The 25706-nt window shown below is 44.0% G+C and overlaps 2 protein-coding genes across 2 annotated transcripts in view; one reads left to right on the forward strand and one right to left on the reverse strand.

The window, feature by feature from the left end:
- The window catches only part of rnf213b (ring finger protein 213b), a 44812-nt gene that overhangs the window by 9817 nt on the left and 9289 nt on the right, over positions 1-25706 (reverse strand). The window contains exons 18-55 of the mRNA XM_080454437.1: positions 25063-25685; positions 24818-24974; positions 24239-24456; positions 24004-24147; positions 23678-23830; positions 22142-23570; positions 21787-21971; positions 21527-21679; positions 17403-21215; positions 17090-17226; positions 16852-16950; positions 16653-16765; positions 16428-16550; positions 16244-16314; positions 15981-16143; positions 15713-15848; positions 15297-15485; positions 15039-15172; positions 14755-14930; positions 14243-14446; positions 13698-13885; positions 13453-13573; positions 13077-13177; positions 12207-12386; positions 11860-12005; positions 11618-11717; positions 11381-11492; positions 11064-11274; positions 10194-10411; positions 9212-9334; positions 8265-8384; positions 7916-8158; positions 7331-7412; positions 7169-7203; positions 6960-7060; positions 6727-6877; positions 6418-6583; positions 5562-5656 (exon numbers count right to left, since the gene is read on the reverse strand). Of these exons, the coding sequence (XP_080310563.1) occupies positions 5562-5656; positions 6418-6583; positions 6727-6877; positions 6960-7060; positions 7169-7203; positions 7331-7412; positions 7916-8158; positions 8265-8384; positions 9212-9334; positions 10194-10411; positions 11064-11274; positions 11381-11492; positions 11618-11717; positions 11860-12005; positions 12207-12386; positions 13077-13177; positions 13453-13573; positions 13698-13885; positions 14243-14446; positions 14755-14930; positions 15039-15172; positions 15297-15485; positions 15713-15848; positions 15981-16143; positions 16244-16314; positions 16428-16550; positions 16653-16765; positions 16852-16950; positions 17090-17226; positions 17403-21215; positions 21527-21679; positions 21787-21971; positions 22142-23570; positions 23678-23830; positions 24004-24147; positions 24239-24456; positions 24818-24974; positions 25063-25685 (10913 nt within the window). The remainder of the gene's footprint in view (positions 1-5561; positions 5657-6417; positions 6584-6726; positions 6878-6959; positions 7061-7168; positions 7204-7330; positions 7413-7915; positions 8159-8264; positions 8385-9211; positions 9335-10193; positions 10412-11063; positions 11275-11380; positions 11493-11617; positions 11718-11859; positions 12006-12206; positions 12387-13076; positions 13178-13452; positions 13574-13697; positions 13886-14242; positions 14447-14754; positions 14931-15038; positions 15173-15296; positions 15486-15712; positions 15849-15980; positions 16144-16243; positions 16315-16427; positions 16551-16652; positions 16766-16851; positions 16951-17089; positions 17227-17402; positions 21216-21526; positions 21680-21786; positions 21972-22141; positions 23571-23677; positions 23831-24003; positions 24148-24238; positions 24457-24817; positions 24975-25062; positions 25686-25706) is intronic.
- Positions 528-3542, forward strand: LOC308104127 (unconventional myosin-Id-like; the record flags this gene model as incomplete). Its single annotated transcript, XM_080454438.1, has 1 exon — positions 528-3542. The coding sequence occupies one exon, from the start codon at positions 528-530 to the stop codon at positions 3540-3542; it is 3015 nt and encodes a 1004-aa protein (XP_080310564.1).

Here is a 25706-nt window from a genome sequence, read left to right on the forward strand (position 1 = left end):
GATTTTGTGCGTTATTTACATTTTTGTACCCGTCTGTCTGTCGGGTCCTTTTTATGCCCATATATGGAGATTTCTGTATGTGTCTCTCTGCCTGCCTGTGTCCCTTTTATGGTCATATATGGAGATCCCTGATGTCATCATTATACGCCCATATATAGGCATGCCCATATATGGGCATAGCAGTCAGGTTTGTTTACATTAGGTTGCCATGGTCACTCAATATGTCTGAGTGAGTCCAGGTTGTTATGGTTACCACTGTTGCTAGTCAGAATACAGAGGCTGAATCTGACATCACAAACTTCATATTTGGTCACACCTGACCTGAAATTCCATATATGGGCATGGATGACTCATCGTGACATCATCACTACCCAGATAGTTTATAAGCAACCGCCTGCAGTGTCACACTCATGACAAGCTGCACTGCTCACTCACTGCTAGTCACTCTGTGCCATCCTTTGGATCAAACGGGCAGACATCACCTTTTTTTTTTGTAATAACCTTGTAACGTAATAACGTTTACAGCTATGGCAGAACACGAGAGTCTGGAGTTTGGTAAGGCTGACTTTGTTCTTCTGGACAACGTTTCTATGGAAGAATTCATGGCCAACCTCAAACTTAGGTTTAAGAAGGGGAGAATCTACTCCTACATCGGAGAGGTGCTGGTCTCCGTCAATCCATACCGTGCAATGAACATCTATGGGCATGACACCCTCGAACAGTACAAGGGCCGGGAGTTGTACGAGAGGCCGCCGCACCTGTTTGCCATCGCTGATGCCGCCTACAAAGCCATGAAGAGACGAAACAAAGACACCTGCATTGTCATCTCAGGAGAAAGTGGGGCAGGGAAGACGGAAGCCAGCAAGTACATAATGCAATACATCACTGCTATCACCAACCCCAATCAGAGGGCTGAAGTTGAAAGAGTGAAGAATATGCTGCTCAAATCAAACTGCGTCCTGGAGGCCTTTGGCAATGCCAAAACCAACCGCAATGACAATTCCAGCCGATTCGGCAAGTACATGGATATCAACTTTGACTTCAAAGGAGACCCCATCGGTGGTCACATCAGCAACTACCTGCTGGAGAAGTCTAGGGTTATCGTCCAGCAGGAGGGAGAGAGAAGTTTTCACTCATTTTACCAGCTGCTGAGGGGAGGTCCTGAGTCCCTCCTACATTCTCTGCACATCAAGAAGGATCCAACAACCTACAACTACATCAAAGTGGGAGGTCGTATCAAGTCTTGCATTAATGATGGTGCAGAATTCAAAGCTGTGGCCGACGCAATGAAAGTGATTGGCTTCACAGGAGATGAGATCCAGACCGTTTACAAGATCCTGGCTACCATCCTCCATCTGGGGAACCTGATGTTTGGGGCGGACAGAGATATGATACTGATTAAGAACTCCAAGGTGGTGTCCGTGATTGGGGAGCTACTGTCCACCAAGGTGGAGAACGTGGAAAAGGCTCTGCTCTACCGCACCATTGCATCGGGCAGGGACATCATTGACAAACAGCACACGTTCCAGGAGGCCAGCTACGGACGAGATGCATTAGCCAAGGCCATGTATGAGCGTTTGTTTTGCTGGATCGTGGGTCATATCAATGATATCATTGATGTGAAAGACTACGATTCCAAAGACCACGGGAATAACACAGTCATTGGAGTGCTGGACATCTATGGCTTTGAGATCTTCAAGAACAACAGCTTTGAGCAGTTCTGCATCAACTACTGCAACGAGAAACTGCAGCAGCTCTTCATCCAGCTGGTTCTGAAACAGGAACAGGAGGAGTACCAGAGAGAAGGCATACCCTGGAAACATATTGACTACTTCAACAATCAGATCATCGTAGATCTTGTGGAACAGCAGCACAAAGGAATCTTCTCTGTGCTGGACGAGGCTTGCATGAATGTGGGCAAAGTCACTGACGAGGTCTTCCTGCAGGGACTCAACAGCAAGCTGGCAAAACATGCACATTACACCAGCCGCAAGCTCTCACCCACTGACAAGAGTTTGGAGTTTGACAGAGACTTCCGTATAAGGCATTATGCAGGAGATGTTGTGTACTCTGTGGTGGGTTTTATTGATAAGAACAAAGACACTCTCTTCCAGGATTTCAAGAGGCTGCTGTACAACAGTTCCAACCCTGTGCTGAAGGCAATGTGGCCGGAAGGCAAGCTGAGCATCACTGAGGTTACCAGGCGCCCCCTGACTGCTGGCACCCTCTTCAAGAACTCCATGATCTCATTGGTGGAGAACCTGGCTTGCAAAGAACCCTACTACGTGCGCTGCATCAAGCCCAATGACGTCAAGTCCCCTCTGCTGTTTGATTATAAGCGCTGCCAACACCAGGTGGAGTACCTGGGGCTGCTGGAGAATGTCAGAGTTCGTCGTGCTGGCTTTGCTTACCGACAGACTTATCTCCGCTTCCTACAGAGGTATAAGATGATCTCAGAGTTCACGTGGCCCAATCATAACCTACAGTCGGACAAGGATGCAGTGAGGAGGCTTATGCAGAGCTGTGGCTTCGACCATGACGTGGCCTACGGCAAGACCAAGGTCTTCGTCCGCACACCACGCACCCTCTTCAGCCTTGAGGAGCAGCGCACTGACATGGTCCGAAAAATTGTCATCCTTCTTCAGAAGGTGTGGCGCGGTGCCATAGCCAGAATGCGCTACAGACGGATGCGTGCTGCCCTCATCATCCTGCGGGCTTACCGCCACTACAAAGTCAAGTCCTATATCCGTGAGGTCAACCAGCGTTTCAAAAACGTACGCTCCATGAAAGACTATGGCAGGCATGTCAAGTGGCCCACACCACCCAAAGTCCTCTGCAAGTTTGAGGAGGCCCTCAAGAGCCTCTATAACAGGTGGTGGGCATGGACACTGATCAAAGGGCTGGCTCCAGAGGAGGCCCTGCAAGTGAGGGCCAAGGTTGCCACCCTGGAGGCGATGAAGGGTCAAAGGTCAGACCTGGGCCTGCAGAGAGCCTGGGAGGGGAACTACCTGAAGCGAGACAGCCCTAAAACAGCTTCTTTGTTTACACTGGTATCCAGCGAACTGCAGCGGAAGGACAAGTTCACGAGAGTTCTGTTCTCCTGCAACGTACGCAAGATCAATCGTTTCCACAAGGCGGAGGACCGCACAGTGCTGATCACCGACCGCCACCTGTACAAGATGGACCCCCTCAAGCAGTACAAGACCATGAAGAGCATTCCCCTCTACAACGTGACAGGGTTGAGCATATCCCCAGGGAAGGACCAGCTGGTTGTGTTCCACACCAAGGACAACAGGGACCTGGTGGTGTGCCTGCAGGGCATGGTGCCCGCCACCGACAACCGCATTGGGGAGCTGGTCGGCATCCTACTCAGCCACTTCGAGAGCGAAAGGAGGAAGCTGCTGGTGAACATAACCAGTCCCATCCAGTGCAGCATGAATGGCAGGAAGCGCACTGTCATCGTGGAGCCCAAGATCAACCAATTACAGCCTGACTTCACCAAGATGCGGTCTGGTTACATTCTGGCTGTGCCCGGAAACTAAGCACAGACGGGTATGAACAGGTTTTCCAAGCAGGCCATGATGATGTTTCATGCCTGATTCACTTCTACCATGCCAAAAAGTTTACCTTGTAATGAACACTCACCTATTTTGACTGATCTTGTGGTTATGTTAATTTATGTTATGCTTATTACTTTAATAAAGATCTTTTGGTTATATTTCAATTGTGCCTGAGTCTCCCCTTTGTTACAAATGTGAGCCAGTTGTAACACATCAAGGTAGTCAAGGAGTAAAAAACGATATAGTAACATCTTGTATCCACAGCAAAATAAGATAATGATTATGACGCTTCTTTACAAGACGTTCAGCAACAGTCTTTAATTACCTACTTGATTGCTTACAGTCATAAGACAGTATTTAGTCTTTGTATTAACCACTTAAACCCCAGGATCCATATTCTGAGGGAAAACTTTAGCAGAAAATAGATCGACAAGCTCACAATGTGTTGCGCTATTTTCAGCAAAGATATTTAATGTAGAGCGAAAACAGAAAATACACTATCATAGAACCCTGAGGGACTCCTCAACTATATGGGGTTTAAGTGGTTATGGACATCTGCAATGATGCTCTTTTGAAAATCTACCTAGATGGTAAGTGAATTGAACAACTTGGGCCCTATATACTTTGTTGACCACTACTTTTCTCCCTCTAAACCAAATCTCTTCACTGAGGGTAGCCGATCTATTTGTACAAGCTCAGGTCACGTCACAATGCGACATGTTGTAGGTTTATGATATGATCTGTGATATGCAGTATATACAGCATGTGCAAGCAGCATTCATGTAGAACAAATCACCATCAAATACCAGTGAAAAGGTTACAGAGACGAGTATTCTGGGCTGGAAAAATAAAAAATAAGTTAATTAAGCATTGGCTACTTAGGTTCTACTGTATGTGCTCCATTGACCGGGGTTCCCCAGGCGTCTGTACCTTTTTGTCCCCCTGCACCGAAGCTTTTCACAGAATATAGCAGATATACAAGCTCAAGTACACGTGTTGTGAGCTTGTACGTCTGGGACAGTAGTGGGATCAGGAGGACCCTAGTTAGTGTAATATTAGTAATGTTAAACTGATTGGCCATAATGTAATATATGCCATGTGCGTGTTTGCAGATATATGTGTGCGTGAGATCGCTACAAGTCGTTACTGTAGCGCAGTGCTTCTTTCCAACACTTTATCATAGATACACTGCACTGTTCCTGCAATTATTCAGTTTCCATAAAGCATGCTTTATCTACTCCATCATGCAGAGGTGTCGCTTGACAAAAATAATAGAAAGTAGTCAGAACAGACGAGCGATAAATCTACAAACTATCAATAGATCTACAAGCTAACAAAGCGTACAAGGTACTCCTTCCTCCAGGGTTCCTTAGCATCATTATGCCAAGGAAGTAACTTGCCTGCAATGTTTCACCAAGTGCCATCACTTTGCTCCAATAACGCTCTCTCCATGACAGAGTCACTGTGCTTGTAAAGTACTATAGTATACATGACACCACTTCGGTTCCAAAGTTGGAGGGTTTTACAGGTTGTAGCAACTCGCTCATGGCAATGAATTAATGAATGATGTCATTTTGTGTGACATGTTGAAAAACTTTGAGCTGCAATATAAGTATATATCTGAAGATGACGCCTAGGCTTTATCCTTCATTGTAGCTACTGCTGCGATGCAGCCTTTGTGTGTTTATGTTGTGTTAGGGCAGTATATAGTAGGCAGCAAGCTTGGAAAACCACAGTTGACACTTATTCACCAGATAATGTATGCTCATAAAAAACTTTAAAATATATTTTAATGGTTGTAAATATACATATTGTAATGTTGTGTTACTTTAATAACCAACATTAAGTAATATAAATTATAATTATAATTATAATAAAAAATAAATAAGTAATAAAACCAGGTGGCCGGGAATACATTTAACGTCCAATTAATATTTGGTTTACGTTTACCGTTTACCATTTTACCATTCACTGTTGGCTCATGGAAGCAGTATTCCTTACCGTAACTACTGGATTAATAGCAGAACTACAGACTAGCTTCTCCCACTCCTCTCGTCCACGCCTTGAGGACAGGTCGGCCCTTGAGTGGCGAGAACCTGTAATTCAAAGGAATAGGGTCATACACTGTAATGCAAAGAAAGAGCCAGAAAGCGGTTCATCTAGAACAGTGGTTCTCAACCTTTTCAGGCTGTGACCCCCCCAAAATAATCATATTTGAACTGGGGACCCCCCAAAATAATCATATTTCAACTGACCCCAACCCTGACAAGCACTTGGAATTGTAGGAGTTGAGGCATTCATTACATTTAGTTTGACTCGGTTCCACAGATAAATATTGTGAAAATAGCCGATCTACAAGCACACAACGTCTGGCGTTGCAAGGCGTTGTGAGCTTGTAGATCAGCTATTTCGATATTATTTTTGCCTCTTTCTTATATTATTTGACAATTTGGCCAATGTTTGACCAGTTTTAATTGTATAGTTGATTACTTTTGATGCAGTAATGGTCTTTTTTCATTTAATTTCTATTTTTTGGGGTATTTAAAAAGGTCCTTACATTGTCACTTCACTGTAAGGATAAGGATTATTCCTTTAACAGGTCCGTTCATGAAAGTCCTTGCGGTCTTGTTTCCAATGAGGGCCTATGAGCAATTAGGGGTTAAGAGTCTTGCTCAGGGACAAATTTCATTTCATCGACACATATGCTGGCCTGGCCTGGAATCGTCCCTGGGGCAACCAGGGCCTCTGGCTCCCTAGGCGGGCTCACTAACCACTCAGCTATGGCCGCCCCTCTGTCATCTGGGAACCCCCCCAAAATCAGGTTGAGAACCACTGATCTAGAAGGTTATTTCACCACCTGCAGAAGACTCCATGAAGGTGTGTAGAATCAGGTGAACTGTGACAGCAGTGTCATCCATGTTCTGATCCAGTATGCGGCCAAGTGTCTTCATGTCCCTCTCAAGGTGACCCCACAGGAAACCCAGAACGTCATGCGTGTTGGGGTGGATCATGTCACTCACCCCCTTCACAGACAACACAGTGTTATGATTTCAGTTTTTATTCTAAACACTTCCATATTTTCGAAACATTTTCAAAATGTTTTTTTTTTCACGTCAGCTCGCAGGTGACCTATTTTGTTTATTTGTTCATTTTGGGCACATCTCACCTGGTATTGGCTTATAGCACCTTGTAGCATGGCGAGGTGTGTAAGCAGCCGAAGGATACAGGACTGGGCAGGTGTCATCTGTCTTTCTGGGGCTTCAGACCTTCGAGAGGCATCACCTAATATGTGCCCTGTCCGTGTTTGATCTCCAACACTTCATACACATAAGAACACATGCAGCATGATTATAATAATGTCACAGAGCTGGCTGACGGTTTTGTTGGGTAGCTTATTACCTGTTTTGTACACGTGAGAATCCAGCGACTGGAGCGTGTTTATGCCCACCAACTGGTATTCCACAGTCGGGGCATTTTGATACAGCCACTGGTCTGCCACACTACAAGGATGAAACAATGGACAACATGGATGCACAAGAAATGTGAATTCATTTTGCTTGAGTGCATTAATCAAATAATAATACAAAGAATGCTAATAAAACAAGTACCTCTCCGACGAAGCACAGATGGCCATTGGCACAGACTGCAAATGAGGAAAAAGATATGGTAAATCGATGCTATAAGTCTCTTCATTAACAGGTTATATTGAGAGGGATGTCGCTTTAAGATACATCATTGTGTAACATTTTCAGACCACTTGAAACACTCACCATACTGTTGTAAATTCTCTCGGCTCAACAACTGTATTGCTTCATTTGTGTGGTCATCCGGCATAGTTGGCAGGAAGGAGAGCTTGGAGGAGAGATTACATTCATGTTATAAATGTATTCATTTTCTTCGTTTTACTCTCTATTTTGTTGGTACGCCAATTCTCCCCTATACTGTAGTTCCTTGTCACTTTTGACCCCTACTGATTGGTCTTGGGGAGGGTGTAGACAAACCATGTGTCTCATCCGATACACATGACGTTGCCAGTCTGCTTAGTATCATCTGACAGTGACACCTTAACCAACTTGCAGAAGTCGCTAGTGCAGCGACAAAGATCACCATGCTCTGCCAGTCTGGCGGCTTCACACCCCGAATATGGCCACATGTGTTCGTTGGAGCGCCTGTCCAAGCTGGATGCACAGCAGAGAATTCAAACCCCTAGTCTCCACGCTAGTGGGCAGGAAACCACCGGGGCCAGTCATCCCTTGTTCATGTGCTATTTCCACAGTACAATGACTCTCCATTTGTTTTAAGGACACAGAAAGTGTTGTGAAAATATAAAACGCGCCACCAGAAAAGAAACTTACTGTAGCATTCTGAGGTTGGAAGGCGATCTGGTGAAGAGGAACCAGTAGGGTGATCCCACTGAGGAGCACGGCGTCCATGTGGACCAGCAGCTCTAAAAGGGTGCGCCTGTGAGCAGGGAGAAGCGGGTCGATGTTGAGAGGAGAGCCTGGTGCACCTATCTGATTGGATAACATCGCCACGCAAAACTCCCTGAATTTCTCTGTTGTGATTTTTTTCAGCAGGTCTTCCAGGGTTTTGGTCTCCTGTCATTATGTCAAAAACATGTATTAAAAGTTGAAGTCAAAGACAGTTTTGAACACATTTGAACATTATGACAGAATAGGATCAAGACATAAAAAATATGGAGACCTGTGGAGAGGGCCGCATGTTGGGGTCAGATGACACGGAGCGGCAGGTGACTTGTCGAAACAAGGCCAAGGCCAGCAGGACAGATGTAGTGGCCTTAGAACCCCTTGCCACACTCATGTTCTACAGAGAACATATCAAAGCACAGTACAATGGAATGTCCAGTTACTCAATTACTATGTAATAGTAGCTCGCCAAAAATAACTGATTTTCCAAAAATTCGGGTAGCAATAAATGTAGTTTATGAATAACAAATCTAGTCTGTTTCCTTTCCGTCTTTGGCATTAGAATTTCACTCATTCACGTTGATCAAATATGTATCCATAGCCTTTTTGGTATTGTAAAAAGATTGTAATACCATACTATTGTTTGTCATTTGTGTCTAATAATACCACTGGCAATAGGTCATGAATTAACATGAAAATAATATGAATTCATTCAACCATTCAGTCATTTCAATACTGTCTGTAAAGCAGATTTTTTATATATTTATTTCACTATTAGTGTGTCATTGTTTAACTCATTGAGTGCCATTGACATGTTTGACGTGTTTTACCGCAATGGCGCAACGTGCCAATGACATGTTTGACGTGTTTTTGAAAAAAAAATATCATTATCTGAAGATTTGCTGCTCCATTCACTCCTTGTTTAACTTATTACTGAAAAAGGCTGTATCTCTGCTCCTAAGCACTTTTTTTTAACTATGATGTTTTGGCCCAGACATGCTATTTTCAACATCAGACAATTAATGTCAACAAGGTCGCGATGACCTCGTTGACATTTGTGAAACCACACAGTGCAACCTCAGTGATTAGCACCCATCAGGGGATCGATTATACTGGAGATAAAAATTCTGTGACTACTTGAACATCTCTGGCACTGGGACCACATAACCAGAAATAATTCTGGCACTCAATGTGAAATAAGCCCTCTGATTAGATATGTCTGACCTGTAGTTGTGTTGTGAGAGGTTCTGTTCTGTTCTCCAACAGCACCAAAGCCACAGCGTCTCTCAGGGTCTGGTAAGATGGTCCACAGCACAGGAATGGATCCACCTCGGCTGGAATCATCCTCTTTAGGAACAAAATGTGCAGAGTTAAAGGAGGAGTTCACCCAAGAAATTACTTATTTTCTATCAATTACACACCCCATGAAGCCTTGATTTCATGGATTTATTTTTGTTTTTGTGGCATTCCTAAGACAATAATTTGATGACCGTGTGTATTTCTGGTAGGAGACACAAATAATCTACTTTGTGTCTCCTACCGGATACATTAGCCGGTAGGAGACGGGAATCAAATTATTAGCTTAGGAATGTGACAAAAACAAAAAAGAATCCATGGATTCAAGGCTTCATAGGGTGTGCAATTGATAGAAAATACGAATTTTTTTGGGTGAACTCCTCCTTTAACTCTTTGTTCCCAAACAATTGCAAACTGCAAATGCATTACTGCAAATGCATTACTGCAAATGCATTACTGCAAATGCAGTTGGAATGGTTATGTAAGTAATGGCACTAGGAAATACTGCCTGATATGTTCTCACATCCATTTCTTTTTTTTTAAAATTTTTATCCCACGATTTTGTAACCCTATTTTTTACACCCAGTGCCAATTGTCTATGTAATCCTGGGCACTACCTTCCCTCTGCCAACCTAGGGAGGCCAGGGCCGAGCTCATGCCTCCTTCAATGCATGAGAGCCAACTGACCTTCTTGTCACCTGACAGGGGAGAGTTTCCCTGGTTGGACGTAGCGCGTGGAAGGAACACGTTATTCCAACCAGTTCCCTTCCCCTCCATCAGGCGCCCCGGCTGGCCAGGGGGAGGCAGTATAGTGACCAGGATTACTGCATGTTTTTGTGAGGGTACCTACCCTATCCATTTCTAACACAGCATACTGCATATATAGTATATTCACTGGAGTAAGGTTTACCTGACGTCTGAGGACCTCCGTTGGGAAGACCCAGCTCCAGTGGGGGCTGTTCATCAGGGCCAGTACACAGTCTCTGCCAGCCAGTCTGTGGAGCGCTCTAAGCAGGTACACCCTGTACCAGTCATTAGAACCGTACTCACACACTGCCTTCACCTGCTGCAAATACGCCACCTCCATCTCCGCGGTGTCCACACACCCATCTGCATGTGCTGAAGAAACTGGGGGGAGGGGCACACAAAAACACATGGCAAGTCAGTTCCATAGTTCAAATTCTTCATCTCCCAATACCGGATATTTAAAATAATGTAATAATGTACATATATAATTAATTAAAGTGGCTATAGACAACATGCAGCCACTAGATGTCACACTACACCCCCCTCCAACACCTCTGTTGCATATTGGTTCTTTATTTCTCTCAAAAAGGCAGCATTCACATGCAGTGTGTAATGTGGGGGCTGCCTGCAAATGTATCTTTATGGAAGAATATACGTTCTCCAATGTAAACAGAAGTAACATGGATAATGGCCGCTGTCAGCTTAATAAAACATCAATTTTGGATCCATCAAAGTTGTTAAAACTACTATTTCATAATGAGTGTGTGTGTGTGTGTGTGTGTGTGTGTGTGTGTGTGTGTGTGTTTGAGGGGGGTACTTATATTCTGCACCTTTCTGAAAGCTCTGTGGATATATAGATATTGATAAGATTTTTATGTAGACAAATAATACAAAATAATTATATATATATTTTTTTGTATTATTTGTCTACATAAAAATCGTATCAATATCTCCTTTATTTGGCATACTCAAGTTAACCTGAAAAGCTTAGTAGAGATGATAATAACAGCTACAAAAACTGAACAGCAAACACCATTGGCTATGTTTTCCTGGAGCAGTCGCGCAGCGGTGGTCAGACACAGCCGTAATCTGGCTGTGTTAAGCAGAAACTCTGCTGGGTTCTGCTGTCTGTTGGCGGTCTGCCTCCGGGCCAGCCTGCCCAGGAACCTGGCCTCCGCATGCAGTCTCCTCTGCTGCTCTCTGCTGTCCTCCCGCTCGCTCACCTCCGAGCACAGCAGAGAGTCCTAAAAACAAAGCCGAAAGCAAAGTGTGATAACAATGATGATGATGATGATACAAGTTGATAATGCAATATGGGAGGTCAAGTAATAGAAACGTAGAAGAAGTTACCTGGAAGCAATTGACAAAGAGCAAGTATAGCTCGGTGCGGTCTTCACTTGCCAGAATGTTCTCCTCCAGCTTCTTTAGGTAGTCCTGGATGTGGGACTTCACCTGTTCAAAACTGATGTGTATAGAGTTGTTAAACAAGCATGTAATAGGCCTGAGAATGTCTGTTTACAGTATACAGTAGGTGCTTCTATAGCTGTTTTTGTTGCGTTTGTCATCTAGTGTGATTCTTGCACGTGCCTGTACTGCAACAGGAGTTTGGGCAGCACGGAGCGGACGACAGGACTGTTGTCCACACACTCCAAGAAGGGAGAGAGCTCTCTGGTCCTGTACACCTCTCCTATACGTCACACAACACAATCAATGAGTAAACAGTCAAAGCAATGCACTCCATCAAACACACTTTTTAAAGGCTTGCATGCGCTTCATTGCAATATCCCACATACACGCAACATCAGGAGTGTTCATTTAACTCCACTGACCATGAGCATAGATGATGAGAGAGAAGAGAAGCTCCACCAGTCCTTCTCTGGGTCTGTCTCCCTCATACAGACAGAACCTGGACACCACCTCCAGGAAAAAGGAGTTACAGCAGTCCCGAATTTCTTTGTGCTGCTGCAGAGCCACCCTGTGGTATGTCAGGTAAACAATTCAGAAGTTAACTAATACTTTTACTAAAATTGCTGATTATAAGCTGATTATCATAATAGCTAATTACTAATTATTATAATTAATATTAAATAATAGTTAAAGCGATGAAAATGTTTTGAAAAGTTTATTCAAGTCAAAAGAATGTGTTAATGACTATTGTGGTCACTTTTTGACTCACTTGATGGTGTGAGACACAGTTGGCTTGAAGTTGGGTGGCACGTCTGTCCTGCATTTAGGACAGAACTGTCTGTCTGCTTGAATGCTTTGCTGGAGGCAGGGCAAACAGAAGACATGCGCACAGGGCAGGGCAGAGGGCTCCCGGAGCTCCATGAGGCACACGGGGCAATTAATGCCATACCTTTGCGAAAAAGATTGAAAGAAAGATGAATTGCAGTGTTGAGTAACCTTGTGAACAGATATACTGTAGATTATGCTGTAAGTGGAATTAATGAATAGGTGTTAATCATTAAGTCAGTGCAGAGAAGTATTGTGAACCTAGATGTGGCCTTCCTGATGCCTATGGGTTATATTCCACTGACCATGTACAAGTTTTACTAATAACAGTCATATCTAACCAGCAACAAATATAACATCTCGTGGATACATACATACAAAATAAATAAAATGGCGATATGAAATGCAATGAAAGACACTGTTCTTGTGGTGGGTCTCTTTTCATTAGGCCTACATTAGCACCAGCTGTACTGGCTCTGCTACTGTGTGTCAAAGCCTTCCGGCTCTGTGCATAACTGTAGTCCTGTTTAGGTTAATTTCCCCATAGCTTCGTTTGATTGGCTCCACAGCAGGTTTGAACCGGAAAAATATATGACACTTTCACATGTGTTTCCAGTTAAAATCTGGAAACAGGCATGTCACCTTCTTGAAACCTGGGACTACATTTATGAACAGAGCCTATTGCACTGCTTAGAAACATTAACACACACCACCCTCAAACTAGAGGCTATAATCTTGCCCAATCTTATCATTAAGTCTGCATTAGTTGAATAAGTATTCAATAGCGGTGTGTTTATACAGTCATTGGTCTAACCTTAGATCCTTGCTGATACACTCAGTGTGATATGAGTTGAGGATCCGGATGAGCTGCTGCAAGGTGTCCACGCTACTTAGATCAGGGGAGTCTTGCATCAGCTGTTGGAGAGACATTTAAGAAAAGGTTATGAACAGAGAATATTTGGTCAACATCGTGTGGTCTCCATACATCCTTCTCTCACTTACTTTTTACTGTTACCGTTCGGAATTCCTAGTGTATTATTTGTCTACCTGTGATTTATTCTTGTCTGTCACATTTGCTGGTTCAAAATAATGAAAGGTTTCACAAAGATATGGACATTTTCTACTGGTACTACTTCTACTCGTTGAGAGTGCCAGTTACATACACATTCAATTCTAACCATTTTACTCACATTTAGAAGAAGACTGCAGTGTTTCAGAGACAGGTCCTTCATTCCAGAGTCTCTTTGTTTGACCTCAAATGTGACCTGCTGGATGAATGCTGATACAACCAGCAATCCATGCCATATCGACCTGTATGGACAAAGAAATTAAGAACATTCTCTTTTCCTTTCTAACTTTACAAGAAGTCTTCAAAACCCCCAAACTGGTGTAAAAAACTAAAGACGAAACAAAAAAAAACATTTATATAACAGACCTGATGGAGTTCAGATGTTGGAGACAGCCAGGGCTGCAGAGGGAGCTGTACTTCTGACCTAAGGCTCTATCTAGACATGGTTGCAGGAACTCTACTCGCCGCACAAAACATTCACATTCTTGCAGGGAAGTCACAGTTAGCAGTTTGGTGTTCTCAACGCAGACACCTAGAGCTAAAATGTCTTCGACCTGACAAAAATAACACATAAACAAAAACAAATGAACCACAGCTCTATACACTTGAAACGCTCTGAATATTGAATATTTGGTGATAACAGGAATATATTTTTTTGTGTACAGTCTACACCCCCCAATTACAAAAGACATGGAGGACAGCAACATATGTTATGTTACATATTATGACATAATGTTATAATAAGAGCTTTTATTTTTCTAGCCTATGCAACTGCTAAATGGGAGTTTTAATATGGTACAGTATGCTGTCTTGTATCGGCATTCAGTGCCGCCATTACAACAATGCTTTTGGTCTCACTGCTAACCCCTTATCACAGCACTGCTCAAAGTGTTATAGTGCATTTTTCTCACCATTTCCGTAGGTTCCCTCTGTGATCCCAGCTGAGAGACATCTCGGGCCAGCTGGGGCTGGAGCATCAGGATGTGGGAAAGAGTGTCCAGTCTGGAGGCATAATGTCTGGCAGCAGCCATGACCCAAGCAGGAGAGAGGTCAGGGGCTGTACCCATGGACCGCCCAAGCTCAGAGATGCAACCTAACATTGCCTTGGTGAACACCTGTGTTGGACCAATGAGGGTGGAATTAAATCAATAGCATTTATACATGGTATTGTACACGCTTGTTTTAAATGATTAAAGGGACACTTTGCAGATTCTGAACCTAAATCCCAATGTTCTGATATGAGAAGAACATAAACCGTATATAGTGTGGCAAAAGATACCGTATGTATTCTGTATATTTCTCAGGAAATTCAGAAACGTCTGCGTGTCAAACATTGCGTGGAAATTTCTTCATTTTGCAGAAGAAATTACAAAAGTGTCATGTGATGAAGTATGCATTAACCTTAATTTTAAAATATCTGTACCGTGAGCTCATCTTTTGAGTTGATCTTATAAGAGAGAAGCAGGAAGTCTTGTAGGTAACGGTGACCATACTCCAGTCGCTCCTGGTCTGAGAGCTTCTGTAAGTAACTTCCCAGTCGGCTGTTGTTGAAGGTACTCACAAACTGAAGAAGCCTCTGTGTGTTGTCCTCTGTTGTCACTGAGAGATGTATACATAAAAAATTGACAAAAGACTGTGGTATATGATTTCATCATTAGTACATGCATGCAGTCACTGAATTGAACTAATATTTGATCCGTGACTGACCTGGTATGAATTCAGATTCATCCCACAGGCTCTGGACCTGCATTCTGATGAGCCAGCTGAATGGAGCAGAACAGGATTGTTCCTCGCCATCCAATGCCAGAAAATGTTGCACCAAGACCTCCTGGTCTGCCCCACTAGAAAATTGATTTACAATGACAATGAATACTGTAAGACAAGGCTGTCATTCATTGATTCAAATTATGTTTGGTACTGTACATAGTTAATGTACATGTATATACAGTAGGTAATGTTCAGTACCTTGAGTTTTGAGGTGGCGTCAGGTCTAAAATCTGTGTGTCTGCCAGAATGTCCAACCACAGCTGTTTGAGACCCTGGCTGGTGCCAGCACTTAAGAGCGATTCCAGGTTGGCATATCTGTCCAGCACTTCCACCATACCAGCCAAAATGGGAGTCAGGGTTGACTGAAGACAGCGCCAGAGTGTATGCCTGGTACATTATAAACAAAACAAAGCTCAGCTCCATTAAATCCCTTTTTTTCAAACTCATTTTTGCAGTGATATGTAAATTAGTGTCTGCACAGTACATTAGTGTCTGCACAGTACATTCACTACAAGCTGAACTAGTTGTGACACTACTTGACATCTCAGTCACATTATAAGAAGTGTGTGTGTGTGTGTGTGTGGGGGGGTTCTTATTTTCTTTTAGGGGTTTACCTTAGAGTGCCCCCTTCCTGTAGAGCTTGGCGTTTCTTGGCTTCCCTGTTCACCCACTCCCCAGGAGTGGGCATCATCTCTTCCCTCTGCGCCAAGGCCCCTGCCAGTCTATCAAGTAACACCTCCTGGAAGCGAGCTTGAACAAGGTTCATCGTGTTAATGTTTATTCCTTTTATGGTGTATGTTAGCAAACTTTGTTTTACGGTATTCATTATGTGAATCTATATGAGAATGCCAGATATAAATCTGTATTCAATTTTCTGTTTACCTCCTATTTGTCCTTGATCGACTCCCAGAAGATTCAGGAGTTGGCACATCCGATGTATGCTCCTCGATTTCATGTCACTGGGGTCTCTCAGCAAACTCACAGCTTTCTGGATGCAAGACTTCACCAATGACAGGCTGTGGAGGTGAGCTGTCTCCATCTGTGCCTGAATACATTTCCAAGGTGTAAGCTCAAAAGTTATTCAGTGTTGGGTTATATTATAGTACCATATGAAATAGACACAGTGTAGTGTTATGTTTATCTACCTTTGTGCTCACGTCTTTTTCAGAGGGTCTTTCTGAGTTTTCTGTTTCATTCTCTGTCTCCATTAGTTCAACTGAAGAACAGGAAATTACGCTTTTGTTACATTTAGGAAAGAACTAGTGCAAATATTTAAATACATTCATGACACTATTGTATACGAATGGAGTCATGGCTCAGATGATTTACCATTTCTACCTGACAGCGCAGGGTGGAGCAACTTGCTAATCAGAGTATCACAGAAAACAGACAGGTTCAAACTCATGTCCTCTGTATCCCTGAGGTCATCAATGTGCACCGAGTGCCAGGCTCCTTTGACACACGACAAAAACAACATTTAATGTTTTGATGAAAGCAAAATACCAGTACGTTATTAGACAAGAGTATGTTGCGCTTTGCAAATACAATACTCACCTCCTTGGAATCCAATGTATTGAGATCGACTGGGGATCCTGCAGAGCTTGGCAATGAACACCACACAATAAGCCTGATCTTTTAGTGGCATCAGGTAATTCATGATGCAGTATCTAGACGTGAATGACATCATTAACAAATAATACTAGAGGTAAATCATAAAACAAAACGCTAATTTTATTTATTTAAGAGACCTTACTTAGCTGATGCTATGAGCTCATCACTGCAGTGGGATTCCTCTATGTCCATCTGAACAAGCAGGATGTGGAGGGAAGGGCCATTGGCATGCATAAAACTCCTGGGCAGTTAATAGGAGGAATAGAGAGAAATCATTTATATATTTGTAATGCACAGTATGACTTGTAATCTTCATATACATTAATACATAGAAGAATCCTTTCTTATTTCCTATAGAACCTTGCTGTATGGGAACATACTGTATCTTGCTGCAGAAGGACACCTCTGTGTCAAACTGATGAAGGGAGAGCAGGAGGATGCTCTCTGTGTGCAGGCCAAGAGTTTGAGCCACTACTCTCACATCTGCTCTGGTCAGTAAACTGGAGAATGTCGTGACCTTGGGGAATACAGAAACAAGACACTGAAGGCACCTCAAAATGGGTAAGAAAGACCAAAATAGCCTACTGCTTGAGATGTGGTTTATGGACCATTTTGCTCTTACTTCAAACTTAGAAGATTTGAAAATGAAGTGAGAGCGAAGTGGCCGGCGTGTGAATATGGTAAATTGCCTACCTCAACAAACTTGCTGGAGTCATGAAGCTTGTTCAGGTGAAATTCCAGGAACTCTCGGAGCGAATGATGATGCTGCTGCTGGAAGTAAATCATCTGAAGCTGCTCCTTCTCTTGATTGGCTAAGCCTGAATACTTCAGCCTCAGCACAGAGTCGGGAGTCGCACAGTTCAACAGGAAGCACTTGGCTGATTGAAAGACAGCGTCTTCTACATTTGTCTCGACAGACACAAGACTGTGTTCTGTCTCCATTTCGGTGTTGTCCTCATTCCCATGATGCAACACCTCCATGCCAATGTCATCTGCCGTTTCCACTGACTCTTTTTTTTGCTCCTTGCCACTGTGATCTATATCCATTGCATCAACCACCTGGTTAACCTCTGCTTCTTGTCTGTTAGTAGCTGACTCCACTGTTTTGTTTACTCCAATGTCCTCCAGTGATTTGTTTTTTTCAGTCGTTGACTGTTGTCCTACAGCATTGTCCCCTTGCTTTTGCACTCTCCTCTCCAGTGCCTGTAAGAGAGCGCTTGCGCAGGCATCACCTTGGAAGCCGACAAATACGTCTGACAGTCTGAAATCCTCAGAGTCCTCTCCGGCAAACTCTTTCAACCACTCCTGGAGTTTGTTCAGAACCCTGTGCTGCCAAGGGGTCAGATCAGTGCTTCTGTCTACCCTGTGCTTTTCAAGCCTGTTGATGAGAGGCACTGGGAAGTGTTCATAGACCTTCTTCTGGTCCTCCACCACCACCAGACGGAAGTCTTTGTGGACACGACACTTGACTCTGTGGGAACCCAGTCCCAAATCGACGTACTGTTGTGTACCTAGGTAAACATAGTATTGATTTAAGGCATCGTAGAGGCTCTCGTAAAGATTCTGCATGTTGAGGAGGATGACAGTACGCCCGGTCTCCATGCAAGTCTTCACCCGGTTCACATTCCGGCAGACTTGGGCATATTCCTGGTCCTTGGGAAATCCGGAGCCAAACACAATCTCTGGGCTAGTGTGGTCTCCTTTGGCAAAGATCTGTTGCTGAAGGATGTGGAGAGCTGCATTGTTAGTGGTGAGCAAAAGGAGGTATCGGCATTCTTGGTCATTATTGTGGTCAAGATTCTTTTCAACCATTTGCAGGGTGCATGGCCTTGGAATTTCTGTGACGTTTTGGGAAACTTGTTGGAAGAATCTGACTGGGTCAAAACCTTCAGGCTGTCCACTGAAGTTGCGCAAAATGGCCTCTAGCAACTGGCTGTCATCTGGCTCTTGTTGTGAGGATTTGACTGTAGCGAAGAGCATTTTGACTAGGCTGTAATAATCCCTGAGGCCAAAGAACTGATTCTTTGCTGTCGCTTCGCAGATGCTCAAGAAGGCCCTTGCCAAAGGTAAGAAGAGGTGTTGGATTTTGAGACGAATGTGGTGGGAGGATGAACAAATCCCTTTGGCAGTTTCTACCAGTTCATTTTCACTGGGATCCCATCTGGACACAAATATTCCTCTGTTCATCTTTGCTGGATCAAGAGCCCAGTTGGAGATACCAACGAACCCAACCTTCATGTGTGGATCTGGCTTGTCGTTGTCAATGCAACCATCCTCCAAGAGTGGATGGAGGGTCTTCAAGGGCATTTGTGGCGAATCTTCTGCAAGACCGATCTCATCAAGCACCACCACAGAAACATACTCATCCATGTTCTTATCCTTCTGAAAACGGGCGCAGTTCTTGAATGTCGCTATGATACCCTCAGGACTTGAGTGGGGACTGCATTGGAAGGAGACCATATGAACTTGCTTGAGGTTCTTGAATAGTTCACAATGAGAGTTTTGGCCCTGCATGGCATCAGCAACCACTGTCTTGGCAAGGGACTTTGAGCTCCCTGGTTTGCCAACCAGGAAAAGAGGGATTCGCAGCTCAATGCAAACCACCATGAGGAACACATTCTCTTTGAGGGCTACATTCTTGGCTATTGTCTCCCTCGTCTCTATGTTCCGAAGGAAGAAGTCTTGAAAAGATGAAATTTCTCGTTGCAACGCGTCCACGGTGCAGAGGGGGTCAGGAAAGTGTTGACAGATTACAGAAAGATACCCTTCCTTGGACATGAGAGATGGGTAGTAACTCACTCCTACTGCAAGAACCAAGCACTTCAGTGTCATAAGAGCACTGCTGATGCCCCTGCAACTGGGGAACATGTCAGAGCCATGCTGGTAAAACCAAATTAGCACTTTCATGGACCTCTCCACGTCTCTTAGGCTTACAAAGCTGCACTCATCCTTTCGACAACGCATGTACCTTTGAGAGGCCGCCAGCACATTTGAAATGATGGTTTTGCAAACCACTGGCAAATCATGGTCGTCAACTTGCTTCTGAACTATCTGCTTGATGTAGGAGAGCTCAGTTGCATCACTTAGCTGCCCAAAATCCCACACTAAGGAAGCCATGCTTGGAGGCAGGGGATGAACTCTGTACACAAGCTGCCTCAGAGGAACTTTGCCAAGACGGTCTTCAGTTTCAGCTGCCTTCACTCTATATCCTAAACCAGCACGCTCCAAGCGTTCCACCATTTCAGGTGAATGCTTTCGGTAAGGATTGCAAGCAGCTATTATTTTCAAGCCGCTGTCTGCCTTCAGAGGACGCCCTTGAACGGTTTGGTCACATAGAATTTCTTTGATCGCAAAAATGGCCTCTGTTGTGTTTGCCTCATCAAAGAATAAAATGGTGTCAAGTTTATGTATTCTGCGGTTCCTCCTAGCAAGTGTCTCAGCCTCATCCACCTTTCTGTAGATCATCTCAGCTGTGGTTCCTCCATGAACTTTGACAAGTTTCATGTTCTCTACTGCACTTCCCTCCCTCTGAAGATCACAAAGGAAACGGACTAACCTAGTCTTGCCACAGCCCGTCTCTCCCATGATAATAACTGGAATTCCACACCGAAATCTCATGTGAATGGCTAACATCTTCATTACATTGTCAGCCGTGAGCTCATATGTTGGGTCTGGATCAAAGCTTCCACTCATTCCCTTCTCGGCGCCAACAACACATGAAATCCTCTTGATTTTATCTCGTCGAGGCAGCTCGTCAAAGTCTTCAGTGAGACAGATATTTTGCCGCTCCAAACCTTCAAAAAGTTTGAGTGTCATCACATCTCCGATTAGCACCTTACGGCCGTGAGGAACAACTGCATTGAGGGTGTGTCCCCTTTCGCTTCTCTTCACATGAAAACCAAGGAAAGACATTGAGTTTCGGTCAGCATTGAAGAAAATGTATGGATGAGGCTCACTTTCCCAACTCTTGCGAATAGTCAGACGGGCTATGAGGTCATCCTCTGCGAAGTCAAGTAAATGTGGCAGGGGGCTTTGATCAGAGGGGTCCATAGATGGTGACGCAAAATCCCGTGCCATCAGGATCATGAATTTCACAATGAAGCCCTTGAAACCAGGCAGCTGGTCGGCAAGAAAGTCTGGATCACAGAAAATGGAGTTCTCACAGTCTTTCAGCTGCACATTGAGGAACCAGGAGAAGTTCTTCAATTCAGCCCAAGATGGATCTAGCATTCCACAGTTTGACAGGAAGTGGTGCAGACAATCGATGGGATCCCCCTCATTGGACCCTACCTGGTACTTAAATGGATCCAGGTCCTGATTCCTATTGAAGAGTTTTAAGAATTGATAAGGTCTCTGAATTGCTTCACTGGCAAATTCTTTCTCATCCATGAGTGGATCCAAGGTCTTCCTCGTTGGCATCCTTCGATTATTTAACAACAGCTCTTTCACCTCCTTTGGAGGCCGACAGGTAATGGTAGGCAGAATGTCAAGAAGTCCAAGCTTCATCTGTGAGGCCAAAATAGCACATCAAAATAAATATATTAGAATTCACCAATAAACAATGTTGTACTTCAGCTTGTACACAGTTTAACCACTTAAACCCTATGCTCAGTCTACATTAGGCCCCTTCCTGTTTTGGCTCTACACTAAACATCTTTGCAAAAATAGCCGACCTACAAGGTTACAATGCATCGCAATGCGACGCGTTGTGAGTTTGTAGATGACTTATTTTTGCCAAAGGTTAGCCCCAGAAATAACATGCTGGGGACCGGGCTCTTAATATAAATCAAAACACTATGTGAAAATTACATTTATACCTCCATTGGTTGACTACTGTGTGGTGTACGTGGCCTCAGGACCTCAACAGTGATCAAGTGAGCTGCATTTCTTCTCCACAGCATTCCCTGACTGTCATTCAAACAGCCCAGAACTAACAGGCGGAAAAGAAGCTCCTCCAGGCCAGAATGAACCTGATAATTAACAAATGAAGAAAATAGGAAACTGTCAAGTTCACAATAATAGGACCAGCAATGAATGTAGAGAGAAAATGTTTCCCTAACAACGGCAATAGACTCACTGCAGCCGTGTCGATGTGAAGGAGTACAGGGTCTTGCTCTCTGAGCAGTGCTAGTCTATCAGACAGAGTCTGAATGAAGGCGTCGACCTCAACCTGTGGTTCAATCAATCTTATCATGATATGTCGGGTGTTGGTAACTCTCTTCTGGAACTTCTCAAACAAACGATCCACATAAAGAGATTTCCCTATGGTAGGTAAAACATTTATTTCACTTCTGCACAAATACTATAAGACAGTTTGAATCAGCCAAGTCAATAGTTATGATTATGAAATATTGTCATCTGACTATCATCTTTTACTGTAAAACACAGTTGTAAGGCACATGACACAGAAAAAAGTACAGTATTTAGCTTACCAACTGCAGGGCGTGCAGATGACACCATCCAGACTGACAGTTGCTCTGGATAGATCTGTGAGACAGAGCCATGTAGGACTGGGGCCATGAAATGGTGGCGTAGGTAATTCCTTGCGGTCTCTGCTGTTATACCCACTCCTGCCTGCACTTTGTGATTGCTGAAGAAAGAGGGCACATATCTGTGCTGGTGCTGAACAGGGCTAACCATCACCAAACGATAACGAGGGTCTGCATTTCTTTCAAGGTGCTCAAAGAGCTCCCCCAGTGCCATGCTGACATCATAGCCCAGCACGCCGGGGTTGACCAGAGAATAGATCCTCTGCCAGCTGCCTTTGGAGCCTTGACCCAGCGCTCGACGAAGGAAGATCTCCACCTCCTCCTCTGTGGTCTCCTCTCCACAGATCAGCACCTCGTCGGTAGATGGCAGTGGTTGCTCAGGGCTCTCCATGTAAAAAGACAGTGTCGTAGAGAAAACCTCTGTGATTGGGCAAAGAACCAGATTGGGCTTTCCCTCCTGAAGAGCAGGAGGTAGCTTCCTTGATACATGCTGCTGGTTCGTGTCAGAGAGGGATGAGAGGATCTGAGCCATAGTGGAGATGTCAAGCTGCTGGTGGAGATATCGTGGCATGTCTCTGTTGAATCGTCTCCAGAGGTCCTCGAGACTTTCCTCAGCATCCTCCTCCATGGCTCCATCCTCAGTCCAAGGTGAGACATCTGCAGCATCTTCATCATTATCCATGACATCTTCATCTTCGGACGAAAATGCGATCATATCTTCTTTAATGTCACCATCACATTCCCCAGCTCCTGTTGATGAGAGGTCTGCAGCATCTTCATAGTTATACCTGACGTCTTCATCTTCGTCGGAGGATTCAATCAGATATTCTTCAATGTCATTGTCACATTCCCTTGCTCCAGTTGATTCAGAGTAGACAGAAATATCATCTTCACCATCACCCAACAAAGCGTAAAGCTGAGACTGTGGCCTTAAAGGCTTTCCTGTTGCTTTAGCAAAGGCATTTCTAAGATCAGACAGACTGCACTGGGGCTTTATGGGATGAAGTAAATGCCACAACTGTTGCGGAACCGGAGCCTGCCGTTGACACACTTTGAATACGCAGTGGCACAGATACACCATCTGCTCTGAGGTGTAGTGGTTCAGTACATGATAGAGAGCTCTCTTCTCATTTACAAAGGAACACCATTCTTTATGGCAGGTCTCCATGGAACGACATAGCTCCTGTAGTTGCTCTGTCACCTCCCCACAGTACAACATGGTTTTACCCTGCAGGGAGGGGAAAGTCACTTGGATACATGGCTGCTTCTCTGGGCAACACTGGACCTGAGCATGCCAGTCCCTAAAAAGCATGTTGCCTGATGACTGCATTTGAAGAAGGATAGAACCCAGTCTTTGAATTCCTTCAAAGACCTACAAAAAAAGGGGAGATTCACACAATTTATAATTCAGAACATATGCAGTGAAAACTTCACATTGGTGCTGTTGTGTTGAAAATTACGTGATGGAATGCCACTGACCTGTGTGAACCTATTGACTTGCTCTTTTCCGTGTTCTCCTTTAGATGACATGAGCATGAGTTTGTTCCGTAGCTCTAACAGGTCAGCAAGTCTGTAGCTCTTCTGCTCGTGGTCTTTTTCCACTGTGACTAGAAGGAGGCTCTGCAGACATCTCTGCAAAAATGCAGATAACACAATTTATCATAAAATCAGCCGTGGGTCTCAGAATTTCTATTTCTTGATTTGGGTAGATCAAACTAAAATATTTGTATCACAATTGTGTGAAGCCAGATATAAATGGCTTACACAGACCATGCTGACCGAAGATTTTAATCATCATTATTTACCTTCTTTACTTTTCCCTCAGAATGTCCTATGTGGTAGACCCCTTGGGCATTAATGTCAGAAGCCAGGGAGAGAGAGGACTGCTCCACAGAACCATGCATCTCCTTCAGGCCCTTCAACCAGCTCAGCAAACGAGTAGAATCCCTCTGGATAGCAAAACAAGAAGCATCAGAAGTGTCACCCCTCCACAGCATCGGCACTTTGGACTGGAAACAAAAATGAAGAAGAAACACATACCAATTTGTCTGGTAGTTTCTCATCCCTGCGTTGTGTGTCCCACACCTGCCTGGCACAGATCATGAACTGGTCAAAACCAGCAGTGGGGGAGAGAGAGTAGAGAAGGGGGCTGTAGCCCATCACTGCATCATGGAAGCAGGCTACTTGGTCTATCTCTGTGTCATTCTCTCCAGCCGATATGGAGGCCAGCTCAACGAAAACCTTCACATCTCCCATATCTGTTGAGGGAACGAAAAGATACAGTAGCCGACAGAGCAGGAAGGCATCTCCTTCAATAATACCATCATAATATGATGTTATCTTATTATTATAATGCTCACTATAATGCTCACTATATTCATACACTACACTATATTATAGTGACCATTAATGAGGACCGGTAATGGAGATATGGTTGAAATTACTTTAACTACATTAACCCTATTTTGAGCATAAGCAAAATCTTTCCTAACTTTTCCTAAATTCAAAATCTTGGAATTAATTTCATTTCAATAGCCAATGTGCCACATTGAAACACGTTATGAGCTTAAAATGTGACTTAAAAAAACAACATACTACATATATTTATAAATATCTTACTCTCAAGGTTATTTTTGACCCAGCTGACAAGAGTTTGACTTTTTAGGAATTCTTCCAGACATGCAGTGTTTTCCATGGTGACCGTGGACAGCTCCTTGGCACGGATAAAGTCACCAGTGAGGGAACCAAGAACCCTCTGCTTGAAACTGTCTTCTTTCTGTTAAAAAGCATATTATATGGTGAGAAAACGATATGCCTAACAATATGATCATGACTGGGTTGACGTGCAAGTATACCACGATTACCAGTTGAGCGAGTATGTAGATTTCACTGAAGTCCCCAGAAAGCTCCATTTCGGCTTGAATTCTTAACACTGCACTTGCTGAGGCTGCTGCCTCGTGGAGCTGTCGATAATTCTGGATTTGACGGGTCCTCAACTGGACCCAGTTGTCTTCGAGGCTAATCTGCTCACAATACTCCCTTAACATCTTAGCCATCAGATCCAGCTCTTTCTTCATCAGTGTCCCATCTCCCTGGTCCCCTATGTCCACCAAAACCTGATCGAGCTCCTTGAAAGTGATGTGTGCAATGGCAATGTTGTGACTGAGCTCACAGTACTCTCTCAGTAGTGGTTCCCAGATTGAGTCATGGACCCATTTTAAGGTTACTGGAACAGGTACTGTGCTGGGCTGCATTATCGAAGCTGCCTCCATTGCACCCTTGACCCATAAGTTGAGAATCAGGTTACTGTGACTCAGCACATGCATGATATTGGCCATTTGCAGAACCTGCTGGTTTGTGTTGTACCAGAGGATCTGTCCAGGAGTTGTCCCAGGTAATGTAAATGTTTGAACCTTCACCAGTTTGTTCAAATGTACTAACTGTAGATCTTGTCTGTGTTGGTCCTCAAGCGTGGACATCTCAGCAACTGGTGATACAAAAATCCTGT

This window comes from Gymnoscopelus braueri (assembly GCF_963280865.1).
Source record: "Gymnoscopelus braueri genome assembly, chromosome: 17".
Classification (NCBI taxonomy): domain Eukaryota; kingdom Metazoa; phylum Chordata; class Actinopteri; order Myctophiformes; family Myctophidae; genus Gymnoscopelus; species Gymnoscopelus braueri.